The sequence below is a fragment of the Sinocyclocheilus anshuiensis genome, unplaced genomic scaffold (genome assembly GCF_001515605.1).
Source record: "Sinocyclocheilus anshuiensis isolate Anshui unplaced genomic scaffold, SAMN03320099.WGS_v1.1 scaffold267, whole genome shotgun sequence".
Lineage (NCBI taxonomy): Eukaryota > Metazoa > Chordata > Actinopteri > Cypriniformes > Cyprinidae > Sinocyclocheilus > Sinocyclocheilus anshuiensis.
Genome location: NW_015552637.1, coordinates 3650758 through 3669772, shown reverse-complemented (window position 1 = coordinate 3669772; position 19015 = coordinate 3650758). Strand labels below are relative to the sequence as shown.

The following is a 19015-nucleotide window of genomic DNA, read 5'->3' as shown; positions in this document are numbered from 1 at the left end:
TGATTTTTTTTTTTTTTTTTTTTGGTTTACCTCTTTCTGATTCCACAGCACGACAGTCTCTGACCAGACCCAAGTCGTTTGTGTCCACCAGGCTTCTGTCTTTAGAGGAGGCGCAGGCTCGCACACAAGCTCCACTTCTCCTTCAGGGATCTCCTCACCACGCTATCAGCCAGTTTCACACTGTACTGGACCTGCCTGCTGACAAGTGGGTTTCTTTGAACAAATCAATGACTTTTGAAGGAATAGTTGACCTACAGATTAAATTCTTTTGATTCATGAGCTATTACTATAAATATAAATTAAAGCATTTGTGCTAAATTTTATTTTTCTCTTCTTCTTGTTTCTTTTAGGAGGAAAAGAGGGATGAAGGTCCGGAAGTCGGCAGGTGGGAGCTGGAAGATGTTTTTTGCCATTGGGAAACCTACAGCGGCAGGGCGACGCAAACCCACCAGGATCACCTCTTTGTTCCAGCCTGCTACCTCTCATGCAGGTATAAAAGATATCTCATCCATTTCTTTAGACCGTACTTCATTCTAAATAGATCTGCATGCTGATGTGAAAATGGCTGTTTTTAGTGCTGTATGTGTGCTTTAGGTTGCAGGGTGGACAGTGTGACACTCAGGTCAGCAAAGAGTGAAGAGTCCCTGTCATCTCAGCACAGTGGAGCAGGTATGAATGACATTTGGTAACACCAGGGAGCAATGTAATAAGATTTAAGACCTAATAGATTGGTACTTTCAAATGTGAAAAAATGCTTTTAAAAAGGCAAGTGTAAAAATATAGCTAATAATTTTTCACTATTATTGTACAGTTATAAAATTGTGTATGTATACTGTTCAAAGATTTAGTGTCAGTAAGATTTATTTTGAAAGAAAGATATATTTTTATTCAGCAAGGATGCATTAAATTGATTGAAAGTGACAGTAAATATTTCTGTTTCACAAATGCTCTTCAATTGAACTTTCCATTCATCAAAGAGTCCTGCCACCTCAAAAACAATTTTTGAAACAGCACAACTATTTTCAATATTGCTAATAAAAAGAAATGTTTATTTTTAGCATCAAATCAGCATATTAGAATGATCATGTGAAGGATCATGTGACACTGAAAACAGGAGTAATTGCTGCTGAAAATTCAGCATTGCCATTACATTACATTTTTAAATATATTAAAATAGAAAACTGTTATTTTAAATTGCAATAATACTTTATTGTACTGTTATCGGTCAAATAAATGCAGCCTTGGTAAGTAATAGACTTTTTAAAATATTTTAAAAATCTGACTCCAAACTTTTAAGCATTAGTATATGTAATAAAATTCAATATAGACATTTTTTTAATTATATAATTGAAAAGTAAGAGTCTTGTGTGATGCGCTGTTTTCTTCTCAGGTCAGGGAAAGATACAACGCTTACGAAGACCTCGCTCCAGCAGTGATGGTCTCTCGCTGACTGCCTCTGTTGATCCGCAGCTCCTTCCCCAGCGCTCCCCATCTAGAATCCATCCAAGCCGCTCTTACGACAGCCTGCTGCCTGAGGAAACCCGTGATGCTGATGAGGAGGAAAATGAAGATGAAGGGGATGAGGAGGGTGTGTACATGTTGCCTGATTTCTCCCAGGAACCATCTGCCTCATGGATGGCAGAAGATATCACTGACTTTAGCCCCACCTTCCTGGAAGATGGGCCAATAGGGTTGGGGAGCACAGCTGTCGATCCTAGCGGCAGGGAGTCCCCTCCTGCGGCCGCACCCCCTCCCTACCGCTGTCTGAGCCATCAAGCCCATACCCGGACTGGTAGCCAGCGCTCAATAACAGAAGATCCAGACTCCGTTCTCAATCAATCAGAGGCCGCAGCCCGTCGTAGTTTGATCCTGGCTGCAGCAGCTCCACCTCAGCAAGTGTTCTGTCAGCACAGGCCGTCTGCAGTCACTAATGCTCCCACAAACACAGCTCAGCAGGGCGAATCGAACCTAAGCCCATCACATAGCCAGACGCCAGCTCCAGCAACCTCTGCACCCCTGTCTCAGCCCCCTCAAGAGAGGCGTTCCTTTACACGTAAAGTGGTTCATGCACTTTCACCTAAAGCGCCTAAATCCCCCCCTCTGGACATCTCTGATCCGATCGCCATCAGTGTACCTGCCAAGGTGAATTTGAGCGTAACATATTTGGTGAATTTTTTTTGTTTTGTTTGTTTTTTTGTAGGGCCACAAACATAATGTAGTGGTATTATTTGGACTAATACCTTTAAAATAAAATCTATCCCTGTTTAATGTGCTGAGAACTACAAGTAAATCATTTAAACTATTTTAAGGTTCTGGAAATGATTGGTGGACGAGCTGGTGAATTGCAACCTGGACTTCCAAGTAGTGGACCACCTCAGCCACCCCAGATGATATCTATGCTCCTGAGGTCATGTGATTTTCAGCTCACGGAGAGCTGCCAGCAAGAGCTCAACAGTAAGTTGGGCCCCGTCGCCAAAATCAAGGGTCCTAGTGAGTACACACTCTGATTATGGCCTAATGCATTGGTTCCCAAACTTTTCAGACTGGACACCCTTATCTAAAACTGTTGTCAAGTACCACCACTGCCCTGTCAGAAAACGTGATAATTTTGAGTAATTTCCAACATATTATGCAGGTTTTGTTCGATTGCTATACATTTGCAATGAAATAACTTTCTACCATAAATATATTTTTCCATGTACCGCAAGTTTGGGAACCTCTGGTTTAATGTCAAAAATAGTTCATTTTTTCAAGTGCCTAATTTTTTTCTTAATTCCTTACTCTCAAACCTTTTTTCAGGTATCTTGGGTCCCACTGGTGTTCCCCTTCCATCACAGCAGCCCCCTCCTCCTCCCCCCAAGAACCCTGCACGTCTCATGGCTCTGGCTCTTGCTGAAAGTGCCAACAAGGCACTGCGGCAAGGTGCCTCACCCCCATACCGCCCCCGTCAAAGTGGAACCTCCCCTGAGGCAGATGTCCGTTTCCAGAGGTCCCTTTCTGCAGATGCAGGTGCTCTGCTATCTTCTGATCCTAATCAGATTTATTCCACAGTACGCCCCTTGTCTGTGTGGAAGACTGAAGGTGATGACGATGAGGGTGGAACTGTTGCTGAAAAGCCTGCAGACAAATCACGTGATACAGAGTCAAGGTCACCACCTGGGCGAGACACTGGGACTATCTCTTCTGACAGCTCAGTCTCTGACAATGGGACATCCAATTCTGAGTTGTCAGCTGCCAGTTCCTCTGAAGACAATGAGCGAACACCAAGCCCCATTTACAAGAACGAAGAACCAACCTCTCCAGCACAGCCCTCAAAATCCAGCCCACCCTCTTCCAGTGAAGCCATCCCTTCTCAAAGAAAACCCCCAGCTTATGGACGACAGTTTTCTGCTCCGCAGCTTCAGCAGGAGAAATCCAGCAGCCAGTCCAAGCCTGCAGCCCAACCACACACTCAGCTTCTGCATTCTAAATCAGAGAGCTCCCCACTGGCCCAGGTACGAGCCTTCCAGCCCACTCGCCCTAAAGTGCCACCCAAGCCCCCTGATCTTGCTCCCTTGAGGGCTCCACTCTCTCAGACTGACCGTCATGATTACATACGTCGCTCCTTGGATGCCAGTCGCATTCGACGATTGGCAGGGCCACCACAAGGGAACACACCACTTTCCAGAGCTTTCTCTGAGCGTATCAGCAGTACCTCTGACATGCTGTCTCGCTATCATGCAGCCAGGATGGCCAGCCAAGCTGCTCAGGTTCTTCCACAACAACAGCAACAGGCCCAGTCCACACCAATCAGACCGGTTGTCCCCTCCTTCGAAGACCCTTCCAAGATGGAGAACTTCTACTACGAAATTGGTGCACCTGAGCATCCACAAGTGCCACCCAGCTATGCACGCCACAGCTATCAAAATATGAAGTTGGATCTGGAGGGAAACCTCCGTCTCACTGATCCAGCCAATCAAAGGCCTATTTCCAGGGGCTACCCTCCTCCCTACAATCACCAAGGACCTGGGGGCGGAAGGACTCCCCAGCTTTGGTCATCTGAGGACACACGAGCTTGGGCCGCAGCACACTCTCACTCTTTCTCCTTTTCCCATTCTCATTCTCACCATCGCTCTCAGGATGGATCATCAGGACATCCTCCCCATCCCCGTCCCCAGCGTCAGACATCGTCATCCGTCAGGTTGCCCCGCAGTGAAGTGCATCACATACCCGCATCCGTTGGAGTGGGCTCCGCTGCTGGCATGGTGCCTTTGTCTGTGCACCAACGTAGCTTGCATCGCCCCCAGCGTTCCCCTTCTGCAGACCACACAGCCTCCCAGCTTCACCCCTACTTTGAAAACGGGAAGGTGTGTTACCGGTACTTTGAGGCTTCCAGACTGGAAGACTTGCCACTGAATCAGCATCAGCATGCTGTATTAAAGCCGTCTCAGGCCTCACCAGTGCAAGGAATCTCAAAAGATCAGCCTGAACACATTTACGTCAACTACCCTTTCACAAACCCACCAGGATCTGGGGTTAATTCAAAGGGCTGGGCCACCACAGACCTCGACGAAAATGATCACCAAACATCTGAGACACTGGAACCACCTTCCAAGTCACCACCGGATGACAAACAGAAGCATTCAGAGCAAGAAAGTCACATGGCTGGTTTTGACAACCCTGCCCAGAATGATGTGTCCTCAGATTCCAAAGTGACCAATATAGCAGCGTTTGCCTCCAGTGCCATGCATTTCCGCAGTCGCTCAGATCCCCAAAGTACTAGCTCGGAGCCTGCTCATGTCCTGACTGGGAAGGAAATTGCTTCCTTGCTAATTGAAAAGCTTGCAGAGGATGAAAGGGAGGGTCTTTCTGTGCCATCCTCTTCTCCGCACATTGAGCACCCTCCAAATCCCTACCCTAGCCAGCAGCAGCAACAACCTCCACCTGCGTATAATATCTACACTCCAGGACCCTCTCGAGGGCGCTTTGAAGGTCAGGTGCCGCCTAGAGAGGGATCAGGACCTTTCCAACGTCAAGACCCCTTGCGGAGATCTTCCGGAGGCCAGTATAGACAAGCTTTTGACGTCATGCCATCTGGTGACCAAGTCGTTAAGTTTTACAGAAGCCAAGACTTTATCCCAAGCGCCCAGGGACAAAGCACAACCCCTAATCCTTATCCCCCAAGACCATATTATCAGGACCCCCCATACCCCAATTGGGGCCCTCAAGGCCTCCCAGACTCTTCCCACACATGCACTCCACCTACAGTGGCCTTCTCAAACTTAGCGCTTGGATCGATAAGAGGATATGGGCCTCAGACCGTGGCCAACCAGTTTAACCAGTATCCATACCAGTCAGGGCCAGTGCTTCCCCAGTATCCCAACACACCGCGACGAGATGTTGTCCTGGATCCTTCACTTCGACCTCCCGGGTTGCAGAACCAGAGAGGCTTAAACCGGCAGGGAAGACTGCCGGGCCCCAACTGGACCATCCGAACTGAGGGCCAGACCCGTAGTTACTGCTAAAGAGCTATGTGTTTAGAGGATATGATATAGACCGGTTATAAGCACTAGACTTATGTTTCCTGTACAAGTTAACACGTTGTGAAACTTAACTAAACAAAGCTAAGTGGGGTATGTCCTTACTAGTGTTTCTGTCTCAGAAAGAACCCATTGCTGTCCTGCGATTAGTGTGTGTATTGGAGTGGGAAAAGTGTACGAGAATAAGACGTGAAGCAGAAAGGATCAAAGAAGTGAACCATAAAGTGGCTTAGATATAAAAACATTCCAGAACACACTGTGCTGTCCAGCAGAGGGAGTCAGAGAGGTACATAGCTGCTATTAACTCTGACAGGACGTTGCTCAGTGGCTAATTTTAGTTTTTCTGCTTTGGGTTTTGTTTGGTTTTAGGTTCTTTTTGACACTAAGTCATGCTGTACAGGGGCACAAGCTTGACATGTCTTTCTTCCTCCACAAAGTACGATATAAATAACCTAAAGAGATGCTGGTGGTTATATGAAACTTTATGAGTATGGCTAGTTTTTATCTTCATTTTTTGGCAACAATGTGATGATATTTCCATTTTAATTTTTTTATTTTTTTTTCTAAGTTATTGTAAGTTTTCAATGGAACGAGTTATTGTGAAATAGTTTTATTTTGCCTTTCTTGAATTTGTTGCAAAGAATGTGAAGATTAGGACTTGAGTTTTTTTTTTTTTTTTTCTTCTTCTTTAGTCTGTGTGTGAATTTGTGTGTGAATGAATGTGTCATGCGCAGAGTGTCTTAACGTTAAGCACATAAAAAGGAACGGTAATTGCAGATTTTTTGGGAGGGCGTAATTGAGAGCGCATACTTCTGTGAGGTACTGTTTTCTGCTCATTCTCAAATAATGTGTCAGATGATATGTGTATCAATATTGGCGTTCTAATCCAAAGCAAGTATTTCAGGTAGGTCATGTCACAATGTGTCACTCCCAGGGTTTCTGTGATGGAGGAATCCCAACCTAGCAACATTGAATACCTGGTACTATTCACCACAAAACACTGAAAATTCCTTCAATGCCCAAAAAACTAGTCTTGGATGACTTTATAAATTTAAAAGTCGTTTTTATCAGATCCCTCTTTCTGGGCTCAGTAATGTTCCAGTGTTTTTTACTCAGTACTGTAGTACCTTTCAGGTCATTAAAAATGTCCTGGATGTTCTTCCAAAATTGACCAGAGATGGAATCTCTAAAATTTGTTTAGTAATTGGTGCCTTCTCTTAAATGACTAAACGTCTTTTAAATAATCCTTTGTTATGAAAGCAAATATTGAAGAGCTAGATACAAACCCTGTCCCTAGCCCAGTTACCCCTATTTACAGTTTCCCAAAGTTCCACACTAGTAAGTTCAAAATGGGGAAAAAAAGGTGTGTATGAGTGAGAATATGACACTGTGTGTTTGCATGTCTGTTATCTCTGTTGTTTTAATACATATCTATGCAGGGAATAACCAAGGGGGATATGTTCCTGAAAAACACTAAATATTAATGCTACCTATGTATGTTAGCAGACCTGTGAGCGTGTATGTTTCAGTGAGAGAGGTCATGCATGTGGCTTTGAAGGTATATACATGTCCAACAATCTCCCCTTCAGCCTTTTCCACTTGGTGAATGGCAGTTCATCCTATTTTGTAATATTTTCAAATATGTGAATTAAAACCTTGGACACCGTCAGTGACGAAACCTGTAGTTGGGTGATTATTTTTGAACATAATATTTTTGTACACAGGTCAGACGAGGTAGCTTAATGATGGGCGGTAAATATTACAGGAAATCTCCTTGGAATGCAAGAAGTTTTAAAATGGAAAAATTAACATTGCTAAGTAACATTGTGATGACATTTACTTGATTAACCTTCCTGTTGATGAGGCAAACCTGGACGAATGTCCTGAGGCTGAATTTTTGCATTTGCTATTAAAAGAAGTGTTTTTTTTTTTCTAGGTTTTATGTTGTTTTTAGATGATTTTAATTCACAGGGTTTGCAGCGCTGCAGTCTCCACCCTCCTAGATGGGAGCCTTTTTTTTGTAGACAGTAATATGAGAGAAGTTGAGGTCTTTCCTGGCTGGATATCCTGCAAAACCAGTCTGTTTCTGATCAGGCGACACTCCCAGTTGAGTATAAATTAAAGCAGACATGCGCAAGCTAACATGCCCTCCTCTGTTCTCTGCTAATACATGTACAAACTCTATTGGCATTAGATAATTAGTCAGAGCAGTAACGGTTTGGGTGGTTCAGGGAGTGGAGAGCTGCCAGGCTTTTGTTGTTTTTTCGTTCTCACTTTCTTAAGGATTGGTTATTTCCCAGGGCTTGTACCAGCATGCAGCCTGCCACAGGTTTTGTCACTTTTTTTCCATTTGTGGTCAGTGAATGACACATGAAGAGTCATCAGCACAGTCACATGTTTATTTGATAAACAAACATTGTCAAGTAAGTTTTAAATACAAATGTGCAGCAACGAATCTTACAAAACAAATGTCCTGTTAATTGGTATTTAGGCATTTTAAAGCACATTTTATATTAAATATTTACGTAAGAAGAAATACAAGTGTAGACTGTGGCATAAAGAAAAATTCATACAATCACTTGAAGAACCTATTTGATCAATATTGTTAATAAAAATTTCAAATGACCCCAGAAAAAAAACATCCATAATACAACATGTAATATGAAAGCTATACTTGAATTAGTTACTTAGGCATGTAACTTTTTTCCCTAACATAATGAGATTATGCTTACTAGCAGTAAATTATACCATAAATGCTTTTGATCAAGATCAATTTGTACTGAACCTGGGACATTCCTTTTGTGCTAATTGGAGGTCAAATTATAGGACGTCATTAAAACTGAATGTATGATAATTATACAAGAATGGATGGAAATTGTCATATCAATTATCCATGTGCAATGTGCAATCATCTGTATTGTTCCGTGACAGCAAGAGTGGAAACATCTGCTCAGAGTCCGTAGTTATTCCAGCTGCATGAAGTAGATCATAGCGATCACTAATGTGAAAAACTGTAGGACAGAAGTGCATCAGAATAGTGAATATATCTAGTAATGTGCAATTGAATTTTTCTTCTATAATAGAACTGTACTTTGAATACTAAACATAATTGAATACTTATATATAACTATATTAATATAAATGCATATAAAAGCTTTAAAGGTCAACAATCAGGACACATTTTTACATTCCCTCTGTGCTGTTTTTGGTTATTGGTGTATGTACACATGCATCACACTACATCTTTGTTGCATAAATCTGGTAAATTCTGGTTTTCAGCATTTTGTGGTGTGACGGGGTTTTTTTTTTTTTTCAAGCTTTTAAAGTAGTTTGAACTTTGAAGATGCATCTGAAGACCATTTTGTTCCATCTAGATGTTTTAAACACAATAACACGTCCTGTGTGAATGTATAGAGGTCATTTAAAAAACATCTAGACTTACCACTAATATGAGAACGGAGAAACCGTACCAGCTCACAGCCCAGGTGTAATGGCTTAACACAGATTCAATGTAGTTGAAGCAACCCTGAAGTATCAATAAAATACAAAAAAATAAAAAATTTGACAGAAGCACCATTAAGTAACATATAAAGTGAAGCATAAATTGAATCAAAGTTGTGCTACTGCACAGTGGTTCTCAGGAAACTGTTTTAAAGGGGTCCTATTATGCTTTTTCACTTTTCTAATTTTAGTGTGTAGTGTGTATGTTTGGGCATAAAAAAGATCTACAAAGTTACAAATCTCAAAGTCCACTCCAAAGGGAGATATTTCGTTTTTTAAAAATCCCTTTTCAAGAACTACAACAAACGGCTCGTTTGGACTACAGCGTTTGTTTTCCGGGCTTTGTGATGTCACAAAGCGGCCCATTAGAACATCATTAAAATAATTCCCGCCTACAGAAATTAGGGTTCGTGGTTGGAACACTTGGTTGAGTGCATCAGGCAAGACGACGACGAAGAAGAAGTGCTGCTGCAGAGTTAGTGCATCAGAGAAAACGAAGAAGAAGAGCTGCTGTAGCATCAAGTTTTCAGCATGTCTGAAGGCGGTCGTGTCTTGAAACGTCTTTGTTTGGGCTTCCGAAAGTGGATGATGTCAGGAAACAGTGGTTGCAATTTATTTTTAACTCTGTTCTGAGCATTATAACCCCAATTTGTTATTGTGTGCTGCGCATTTTATTGAGGACAGCTTCCACAACATGAGGGAGTGTATTTTGCCAAAAAGCTTTGTTGAAAGACGGAGCAAGGGGTGTGGCAGTACTGAAACACCGTCACAACGCACTGGGACAGCTAACCAATCACAACACATTACGTTTTTCAGAAGGCGGACCTTCATCAAACCCGGAACTAATCGCATTACGTTTTTCAGAAGGCGGACCTTCATCAAACACGGAACTAATCGAGCCGTTTGTGCCAGGCTGGGAAGCAAGGTACTTTAATAATGTAAATTATGTGAAAAATAATGTGTTTTTCGAACCACCAAGTATGAGAGCATGTTTTAGTACACCCTCAAAACAAAATCAAGACTTTGTAAAAGAGCATAATAGGACCCCTTTAAAATCTGTGCACCTTAAAAGAAAAAGAAAAAAAAAAGCAAGCAAGAAAGAAATGTATCAATCTTTCCATGACCTGATTAGGCCATGAAGAATTATTAGATATAAAAGATTTTCTCTTTTTTACTGTCAACATTTATATTAAATTATTTGTATTCAAATTATCCCTATCAGAACAGACCACTTTGTTTTGTGACACCAGTTGAGAACTACTGTCTATGAAAGCTAACTCCAAGTAATTAGTTTGTTGCTGTCTCTTGTCTTCTGTACGTCAGGTGACGTTACGAGGCTTAAACGTTAAGTTACCTTTGTGAATAGGATGCCGGTCCGGCCAACCTTACAGTCTGCTGGATCTTGCAAATCAAAGGTACTCAGTCTCTTGCAGCAGCTGAGGGGCCAGTTGTATGTAGGATACATCTGTTTCAAGGTGGAGTTATACACTATCCAGTCTTGTGGACCGTCTGCTCCACAGCACTCGTCCTGATGGAGGAGAAAGGTGCGATTAATTAATCAATCTCAATATAGTAAAGAGAAAATACCAGTCACATGTACATCAGTTGAATTCTATATTAATCTATCAAGTTGTCATGATGCTTGGAAACCTGAAGTGCGCTTCACTTGCAGAATTCTGTATGAATCCGTCAAGTTGTGTGAACTTTGAATGCAAAGAATTTTCACGGGCGGAATCCAGTAAATTAAATACCCTTACGAAAAAGAAGTTTATTATAGTGTGCTATTAGTATACTTCTTTTAAACTATTAAAATAGGAAAGTATACTTTCAGTCTACTTTTTATGTACTTCTCAGAAATGTACTTAAAATTACATTTATACTTGTATACTTAGAAAAAGTCTAAATATATTTGAGCTATACTTGTGCTTCGGGAATCCATTTTTTTCATTATTATATGGTAGACTGGCGCTATTACACATCTTCTGTACAGAATTTCCAAAACACAAGCGAAGAAGAAACCAAAACAACAGATGCTTCTGTACAGAATTTCCAAAAAACACAAGTGAAGAAGAAACCAAAACAACAGATGCTTCCACATGTAATCTAACACGACCAGACATAAAACAGCATCAAAACTGTGTAACCTCGTGGAATAAAATGTCGACCATGAAGAGGTAATGACTGTCAAGCTTTGGGGTGTTGATCGACTCCATCTACGTTTTGATTATCATTCTGAATCCAATTCATAGTCTTTTTTTCAGCTTTCAGCTTATTTTCGTTCGTTCTTTCTTTTTTTATGAAACTAACCCACATTCAAGTGTTTATAAAAAAGAATGCATGAAGCTAGAATAAAATGTTTTTGTTTACAAGCAGATACCCTGTTCTTTCTTTTGATGTTTGTATGTTCAGATATTCATATAACAAAATATATACAAATTAATACCTAGGGACATAGTAGTATACTTAAAGTATGATGTAAAGTTCACTTAAAGAAAACTTACGAGTATACTTGCAGTATAAAACTACTAAACTAGTAGTTTACTGAGACTATACTTCAAAGTGTACTAAAACTGCTACTACAAGTATTTAATTAGTAAACTATCAGTATACCTATAAGTTCACCTTTAGTATAGTTGAGTACAAACTAAAAACCATAGATGTAAACTAGTTGTGTACTCTAGTTTATACTATTGTTATACTTAAAGTATACTTAAAAGTACTAGAAAGAGGGCCAATTTAGTCCCAAGGAGTATTGAAATAGTACACTTACAAGTATACTACTAGTACACTGATATTTGTATGTTACTACATAAAGTATACTTAAAAATATACTTGAACTTTACTTAAGTATACTTAATAAAATAAACTTGAAGTATACTTCTTTTTGGTAAGGGTAGGAATATATACCCGGTCGGAAAGTTCATTTAAGGGTGAAAGATTTCCCCTCGCCATTTCTTTTTGCCTTTTCACAATTCAAAATCTATCTATCTATCCATCTATCCATCTATCCATCTATCTATCTATTCACCGTGTTGACCAACAGATTGTTGCTTGCTTGGTTTGTCATATATCGCTATACTATTTACAACAATTAACTTTTTGCCCATAAAATTTTGTTACTGTATTAAGTAGATTTTTTTTAAACTGTAGCCTATTATTCATTTTGTTTCTTAACCCAATTAGCAGCCGTTTTTTTTAAACCGTGGTTATAGTGGTTAAAAACAATCCTGATTCCCTCAGCACCCATTATATGGTAAAAAAAAAAAATCACTGAAATTCAGTATATCTCAAGCCCTACTATTTATAAGCCAGCAACCCATCAAGAAGATCTCTTGCAACAGTTATTCTCAGCGGTTTATGTGAGGACAAACTGGTTTGTCCACTCTCACAAGGCAACAGAAAAGCATGTTGTGTCAAGTCTGAGTTGAAAATTAAAGTTTTTCTTTCCTAATATTATGCAAGTGTATATCTTACGTATTAGCCACAATCCTTGGACAGGTGTAAGGCATTTGTGTTCGATAAAAGCCAAGAGGTCGTCATTGGTGTTCAGCTTACCTGTTCCATCACTCTGTTCCATGTCTGTGTAATCTGCTTTCCTTGTGTGCTGTCTTGCCCATAATATTGCAGCATCTGTTTCTTTACAAAGTTACTGTTCCCAACCAGCTATAATAAAGGAAAGAGGATTTAAAAAATGAAGAAAAGGCCAACTTTTCACTCCATTATAAACATGCTGCTGTTCCATTACATATGATTATAGACTGTAATTTATAGGACAGTATATAAACAACAGAAAAATTTAGAAAGAGAGAGCAGGAATGGGCCACAACTAGATGCCTGTGGGCCTAGCGTCTCTGATGTGTAATTTGTCATTCTATTTTACTTTTACAGTACAGAGAGGCTGGTGACGGTACTCACATAATCCCGGTTGGTTGCTGCTGTGATGGCAGATGCGCATTCAAACAGAAAGATGATGAACATTATGATAAGGTACTGTAGAAGGATGACAGTTGATGATAATTAGTTCAAAATAATATTTTAATATTACTAAATTTAGTTCATTAAAGTGATTGTTTATTTTAAACCTAAATTTGATTGTCTCGCTAAAGGTAATATTGAATAATAGTGATTCATGTAAGATATGAGATATGACATAGTCTTCTATGAAAACCTACCACCAGCATGAGTGCACGGCTCCTTTTCAGGGCGGCAAAGATGCCAAAGATGCATGTGAGGAAGAAGGCAAAGCCTGTAAAAATGGCAATCCAGGCCCCAGCAAAGATGTCATCTTTTCCCGACACACCAGATATGGGGTAGAGCTTATACCCATCTGCTGCTACCCAAATAGCCACTGCGAATAATGCCAGTCCTGCTGCCTGAAAGGGGAAAATACATAAAAAAGTAGTAAGTGACAACTTTTTTAATGTGTATATATCTATTAATTAAAAAAAAAAGGGGGAATATGTGACATTTCACAACATAAACAATCTTTGTATTTTTTTTGTTTCAGACTTACAGCAGCGATTGCATTCAGAGCAACAACTACAAACATCAAACATGTCAAGGATCCTGCTCCCATGGCTGTAGTGTGTTTTTCTGTCTGGCCTCGTCACACTTTCCTGAAGAAAAATAAAATAATGATCAGAATATCCAGCAGAAGGGAAAATACTCAAGATTATTTATAAGGTAACGGCCTGATCCGTTGTCACTGAGGTTTGGGCTAAAAATGTACCACTGATCAAAGCTGCCAAAAAGTTATCGATTGAGTTCTCTTGAAAAACTTTAGTTCTACTTCTAGTTAGAAAGTATTTGAGCATAACTAGAATTATTAAATAAAGTATTTTCAATGTACGATGGTACACTGATGGTATCAAATACAATGGCAATTCCATAATCATATACCATGCTATTTACTTCAGAGAATACTGTTATTACCATGATGACTAAAAAGCCTTTACATACATTTTTTCAGAGCATAAACTAATAAAAAAAAGAAAAATCACAATGCTAAAAATAAATCTAAATGGTACGAAAGTTCTTAAACACTGATTATGGACTATATCATCGAAAAAAATATAGATTACAATAGATAATAAAGATAATAATTCCAAAAACAAACAAAGCAAAGTGGACTAAAATGCCGTTCGAAAAATAAACAAATAGAAATCAGTAGCTGCTCAGGGACCCACCTGTTCCAGTCTGAGATTGCACCTGCTTTCCCTCTACCTGTATTCGGTTCATTTACTTTTGTGGACACTTTCATGACGTCAAACCTGTTTGTCATCATTTTTTTTTTTTTTTGGTTATACAGGCCACATGAGATGGGATGGGCAACTTCACTCCCTTTGTTTTCACCACCAAGTACTTTCAGTTATTCCCTATGACATTTTATTGAATTGATTACTAAATGAATCTAGGAGTGTCTACATGAAAGAAAACGGTGACAGCTGCCACTGCTATTTCCAGAACATTTAAATGTACATGTGAACAAAGTTTGCAAATACTGCTACTTGGTGTGAAGTGATACCTACTGGTTCTCTTTTGATAAAGGATATTTAATTTAATATAAAAATAGTAGTCCAAGCCACTCAATGTAGGATTTATATATAAAAAGTATTTATTAAGTCATGTCTGTAGAGATCCACATACTGATGTGGCTTTATATACTTTATTAAATACATTGTTAAAAATATTTATAAAGGAGTACTATTCGGAGTACTATTTTTGTATTACATCTAAACTTACAGGTTGCTCTTGTGTTTAGGGAGAAATCCTGTCCTCTGCTGGACACTCACACCATATACAGCTGCATATAATGTGCATTCATAAATACCACATTATTTTCCTTATTATTTGTAGTAATGACTAAGGTAAGCATCACTGTAACTGTTTCTCATACTTAGCGTTGAACAAATCCAAGTCATCTAATGAACCAAAGCATGATTAAGACTTGATAATGATCCCATTTGACTTGGGCCAGTAAGAAACCATCCAGAAATGCACATAGCATCATACTAAAAATACTCAAGACACCTTAGTATCTATTTAACAATGTGCTAAAATGCTTTAAACACTTTGGCAACCACATAGCAATGTGCTTGAAAACACTTAATTAAAAAACTTAATTTGGTGGGAATCTTTGCATGGACAAGCATCACTCACAATTTAAAAAAATGTTTAAAAAATCTGCAATACTGTAAAAATACACTATAAAAATTGCTGGGTTAAATACAACCCAATGCTGGGTAAAATGGGGACAAACCCAGCAATTGGGTTGTTTTGACCCAGAGGTTGGGTTACTACCCAGAAGGTTGGGTTAAACATTTAACCCAACCGCTGGGTCAAAACAGCCCAATTGCTGGGTTTGTCCCTATTTTACCCAGCACTGGGTTGTATTTAACCCAGCATTTTTTAGAGTGTACAGTTAATATTTAAATTTGGTGGTGAAATATAATATGTACAGTTATAAAAACTTGTGGTGTGGATGTGAATTCTTCCTCTCCTGAAACTCTTCTTTATACTAGTTTTCAAACAAAATTCCATTAGAATTTCACAAATGGAGTAATTTATTTAAAAGAAGAACTGTGGAGATAAATGGGTTAAATGGAATTAAGTACACCATGATGCTTAACAAACTTAAAACGCCCTGCGAACTGTTTACAATGTCATCTGGAAACCTTGTCAAACAAAGTGTTGACTTTAGCACAGCTGACTGTCCCGCAAACACACTCGTTCAGGAGAACTTAAGGACGGAGGACGCACTTTTGCAGCTTATTTGTTGTTCAAAAACGGTGAGAGTTGATTATTGTATCATGTTCTGTTGACCATATTTTATCTGTGAACACTGTCAAATTCAGTCATTAGGCCTGTATACCACTGGTGTTAGCAGTAGGTAGCTAGTGTAAGTTATATTATTAAATTTTTTTTTTGTTCGTTTCAGGGTACAACTGAAGATGGAAGAAAAACTTTCGGACGAAAAAGTGAAATGTATTCTTGCCCCTTGGAGGTTTTCCATCAGGGCACCTGGATTTGAAAACAGGCTGGTGACTGCTCTACAACTGTTTGAACGTTTCCCTTTAGATATAGCTGTGACCGGAGGAACACCGGAGGCTAATGCTCAGCTGGCTTCTGCAATCTGTGGGCCGGGTGAGGAAATCGAAGAGGAGGAATGGGAAACTGATGATGACGGTGATGAGGAGGAAGAAACAGATGAGGAAGAAGAATCAGAAGACTGTGAAGAAGATGGAAGTGCAGATGAGGAACACAGTATAAAGTCTAAGTTAAATACTAATCACCACCGCAGTAGTAGGAAACGTGTTCGGATAGCAGAGCATGCAGAATATATAGGGAGTGGTGTTCCTGATTTTGACTCTGTGATTTTACACCGTCAAATCCCAAATGTTCGTGTGTGGACCGTGCAGGGCCATCCAACTTCAAATTCCATCATGAACCAGACCAACCAGCAGTATAACTCCACATGCTACGATGTTCTGGTGGTTCTCACTACAGAACAGCACAAGGAGGACCACATGTGGCTCAAAATGGAATTGCATGGCAGAGATCAGCCTTTTTTTCTGGTTCGAGCTGAGCGGGACTGGGACGTGGTCGAGGAGAAGCCTACAGGGCCGTGCATGACCTGCGCCTGGGAACGAATGAGAGCTCGCAAGCTGGAGCTGCAGAAGAGAAGTAAAGAAGTATTTGGAGAGACGGCTGATTCAGAAGCAGACAGCCAGAATCCTTCAAATGCTTCCCAAGATCCAGAGTTAGTGAAGATGAAGGATATCACCAAGGTGCTTGTTGAAGCCCTGCCTGAGCTTCGGAAGAAGGCTTTTAGTCAGTTTCTGGTGGCGATTACAAAGGAACTTCGGATTCCTAAATTACTGACTTATGACACACAGTAAGTCAACTTCATTGTGTTTTGAAATGCTTGATATTACCTTGTGACACAGACTTGATTTCCATTTGAACCTCACTGAAATAACAACTATGGCTGGTTACACATGTCTGGAGTTCTGGGGTCAACATGTTTGCTGGTCAAGTTCTAACCCAATCTGTATAAGTAATCCAAACCAAACCATAACATTACCCTTAAACTAGAGGCAAAAAATGGGTTCATAGTGATAGTGTACAAGGTCCTGGAACAACAAGCCTGTAAAAAAAAGTTCTAACCCAGTCCCTACCCCTAATCCAAAACCTAACCTAACCTAGTCTCGTGTAGCCAGACCTTCAGACTGATGGCAGCAGGTCTGGGAACCTTGGCTGCTTTGAATGGCCGAGGACCACCCAAGAGGCCATATGACTGACATGTAAAACAACCAATCACATTTCGTTTTATGCCGCATCATGTTTAGGGGCATGGAAATGTCCCCACAATAACAGACCAGTGTGTAAAACTCTTGAACGTATTTTAAAGAGTCTATGCCACAAACTTTACATATTTCACATACTTTTGAAAACCCAGTGTTTAGTTGATCATGACAAGAGCTCATTGTCACAGTTGTAAACATGACGGCTTTCTTCTTCCACGAGGGGGTTTGGCATCATGGCATCTTTGTTTCCAGGAATGTTAAACAACGCATCCTCTTCTGGAAATCCTGTATAATTCAACCAATCCGATGACGACTTCGAAACTCCTAAAGCATATCCAATTTTGTGTGTCATATGCATCAGATGTTCAGTCAACTGTCTGTGGGAATGATGTCTGAGTCTGAGACTAAACTTAAACTAACCTAACCCTTAAACTAGAGGCAAAAGTCTGGGGGCTGATAATAATGGTGTTCAAGATCCTGCAACAACTGTACTGTCAAAAAAATATATTCTAATCCAATCCCTACCATTAATCCAAACCTAACCATAACCTAACCCAGGGGTGTCCAGTCCTGCTCCTGGCCAATGTCCTGCAGAGATTAGCTGCAACCTGCTCCAATAAACCTGCCTGAACATTTCTAGAAGAGGTCCTGAAGACCTTGGTTAGCTGGTTTAATTGTGTTTAGTTAGGATGCAGACTAAATTCTGCAGGACAGTGGCCTTTCAAAAGCAGGATTGGACAACTCTGATCTAACCCTTATACTAGCAGGAAAAGATAGCTTGATAAGAAATCCCTCAACCCTGATGTTAGCCCTAAACCTAACCCCAAAATCTGATTAGTTAGTAATGATGTTCTAGGACCAACAAGGATGTTGACCCAGAAGCATGCATAGCCCTGCAAAATCAGGGTTCACTTGTTGGACACCATGTTGTGTTTTGGACATTGGTCCCCAACATGGGATGCCAGTGTGCTTGTGTCCCTACTAGGCTGATTAACTTAACTGGCTAGTTATTTTTCTCTGTGTTGAAATCTATGTTGGTCCACTAGCTTATAGACTTGATGTTAACAAGCACTAACTGGCATAAAAACTAGCACGAGCTATCATGAAAATCCATTGTTCATGAAGCTTTATGGGTCAGGCAGACTATAATTTCTTACAGCATCTAGATTTATCTAACAAATTCGCTACATTTGCTTCACAGGTTTGTGGTCTCTACTGCTTTGCGGTCCAAGAAGATAAACCAGGATGATCTTGATCAGATCACCAAGCTCTCGCAGCCGAGAGATCTCACAGACAATCCTTCCAAGCTTCAGGCCATCCTTGCAGCTCTCGATCACTTCCGGCTGGATATCGGTGTGCTGGGTGAGACGGGCTGTGGCAGCTCCAGCTTGGTCAATGCCCTCTTGGGCCTGAAGAAAGGTGATGAGCAAGCTTCCTCAACCGGTGTCATTGAAACAACCAAAGAGGCTGTGAAGTATCCCTACCCCTACCCCAATGTCCGCCTTTGGGACCTTCCTGGGCTTGGAAAAATAGGTGATCTTGGCAGCCTGTCCTCTGCGTCCAGCTCTTCTGAAGCTCAACGCATAACATCTACACTCTCTTTGTGTGATGTATACATACTGGTGTCTCCTTTGAGGCTTAGACTGGGAGCCATACAGTTGCTGCAGCAAGCATCCTCCCTAGGGAAAG

General features: G+C 40.4%; 3 protein-coding genes across 7 annotated transcripts in view; 2 read left to right on the top strand and 1 right to left on the bottom strand.

Moving 5' to 3' along the window:
- LOC107666809 (rho GTPase-activating protein 33-like) overlaps positions 1-7183 on the top strand; it is a 58796-nt gene extending 51613 nt beyond the window's left edge. For 4 of the 5 annotated variants that reach the window (XM_016458262.1, XM_016458261.1, XM_016458263.1 and 1 more), the window contains 6 exons: positions 49-205; positions 351-490; positions 595-669; positions 1391-2142; positions 2310-2490; positions 2800-7183. In XM_016458262.1, coding sequence (XP_016313748.1) covers positions 49-205; positions 351-490; positions 595-669; positions 1391-2142; positions 2310-2490; positions 2800-5504 — 4010 coding nt within the window. In that variant the 3' untranslated portion in view covers positions 5505-7183. The remainder of the gene's footprint in view (positions 1-48; positions 206-350; positions 491-594; positions 670-1390; positions 2143-2309; positions 2491-2799) is intronic. The other variant, XM_016458264.1, reaches the window with a different exon arrangement.
- A 721-nt stretch (positions 7184-7904) lies between these two features.
- Positions 7905-14246, bottom strand: LOC107666813 (uroplakin-1a-like). The gene is made up of 8 exons (XM_016458268.1): positions 14207-14246; positions 13534-13636; positions 13193-13393; positions 12936-13010; positions 12576-12683; positions 10375-10548; positions 8962-9045; positions 7905-8530 (listed from the first exon to the last, which is right to left on the bottom strand). Exons 2-8 carry the CDS (start codon positions 13594-13596, stop codon positions 8483-8485), a joined length of 753 nt encoding a protein of 250 aa, XP_016313754.1. The 5' UTR covers positions 13597-13636; positions 14207-14246; the 3' UTR covers positions 7905-8482.
- A 1724-nt stretch (positions 14247-15970) lies between these two features.
- Positions 15971-19008, top strand: LOC107666812 (uncharacterized; the record flags this gene model as incomplete). The annotated part of the gene is made up of 2 exons (XM_016458267.1): positions 15971-16914; positions 18528-19008. Coding segments are annotated over exons 1-2 (1425 nt in total), but the record flags the coding sequence as incomplete, so codon positions are not given.
- Positions 19009-19015: the final 7 nt, after the last annotated feature.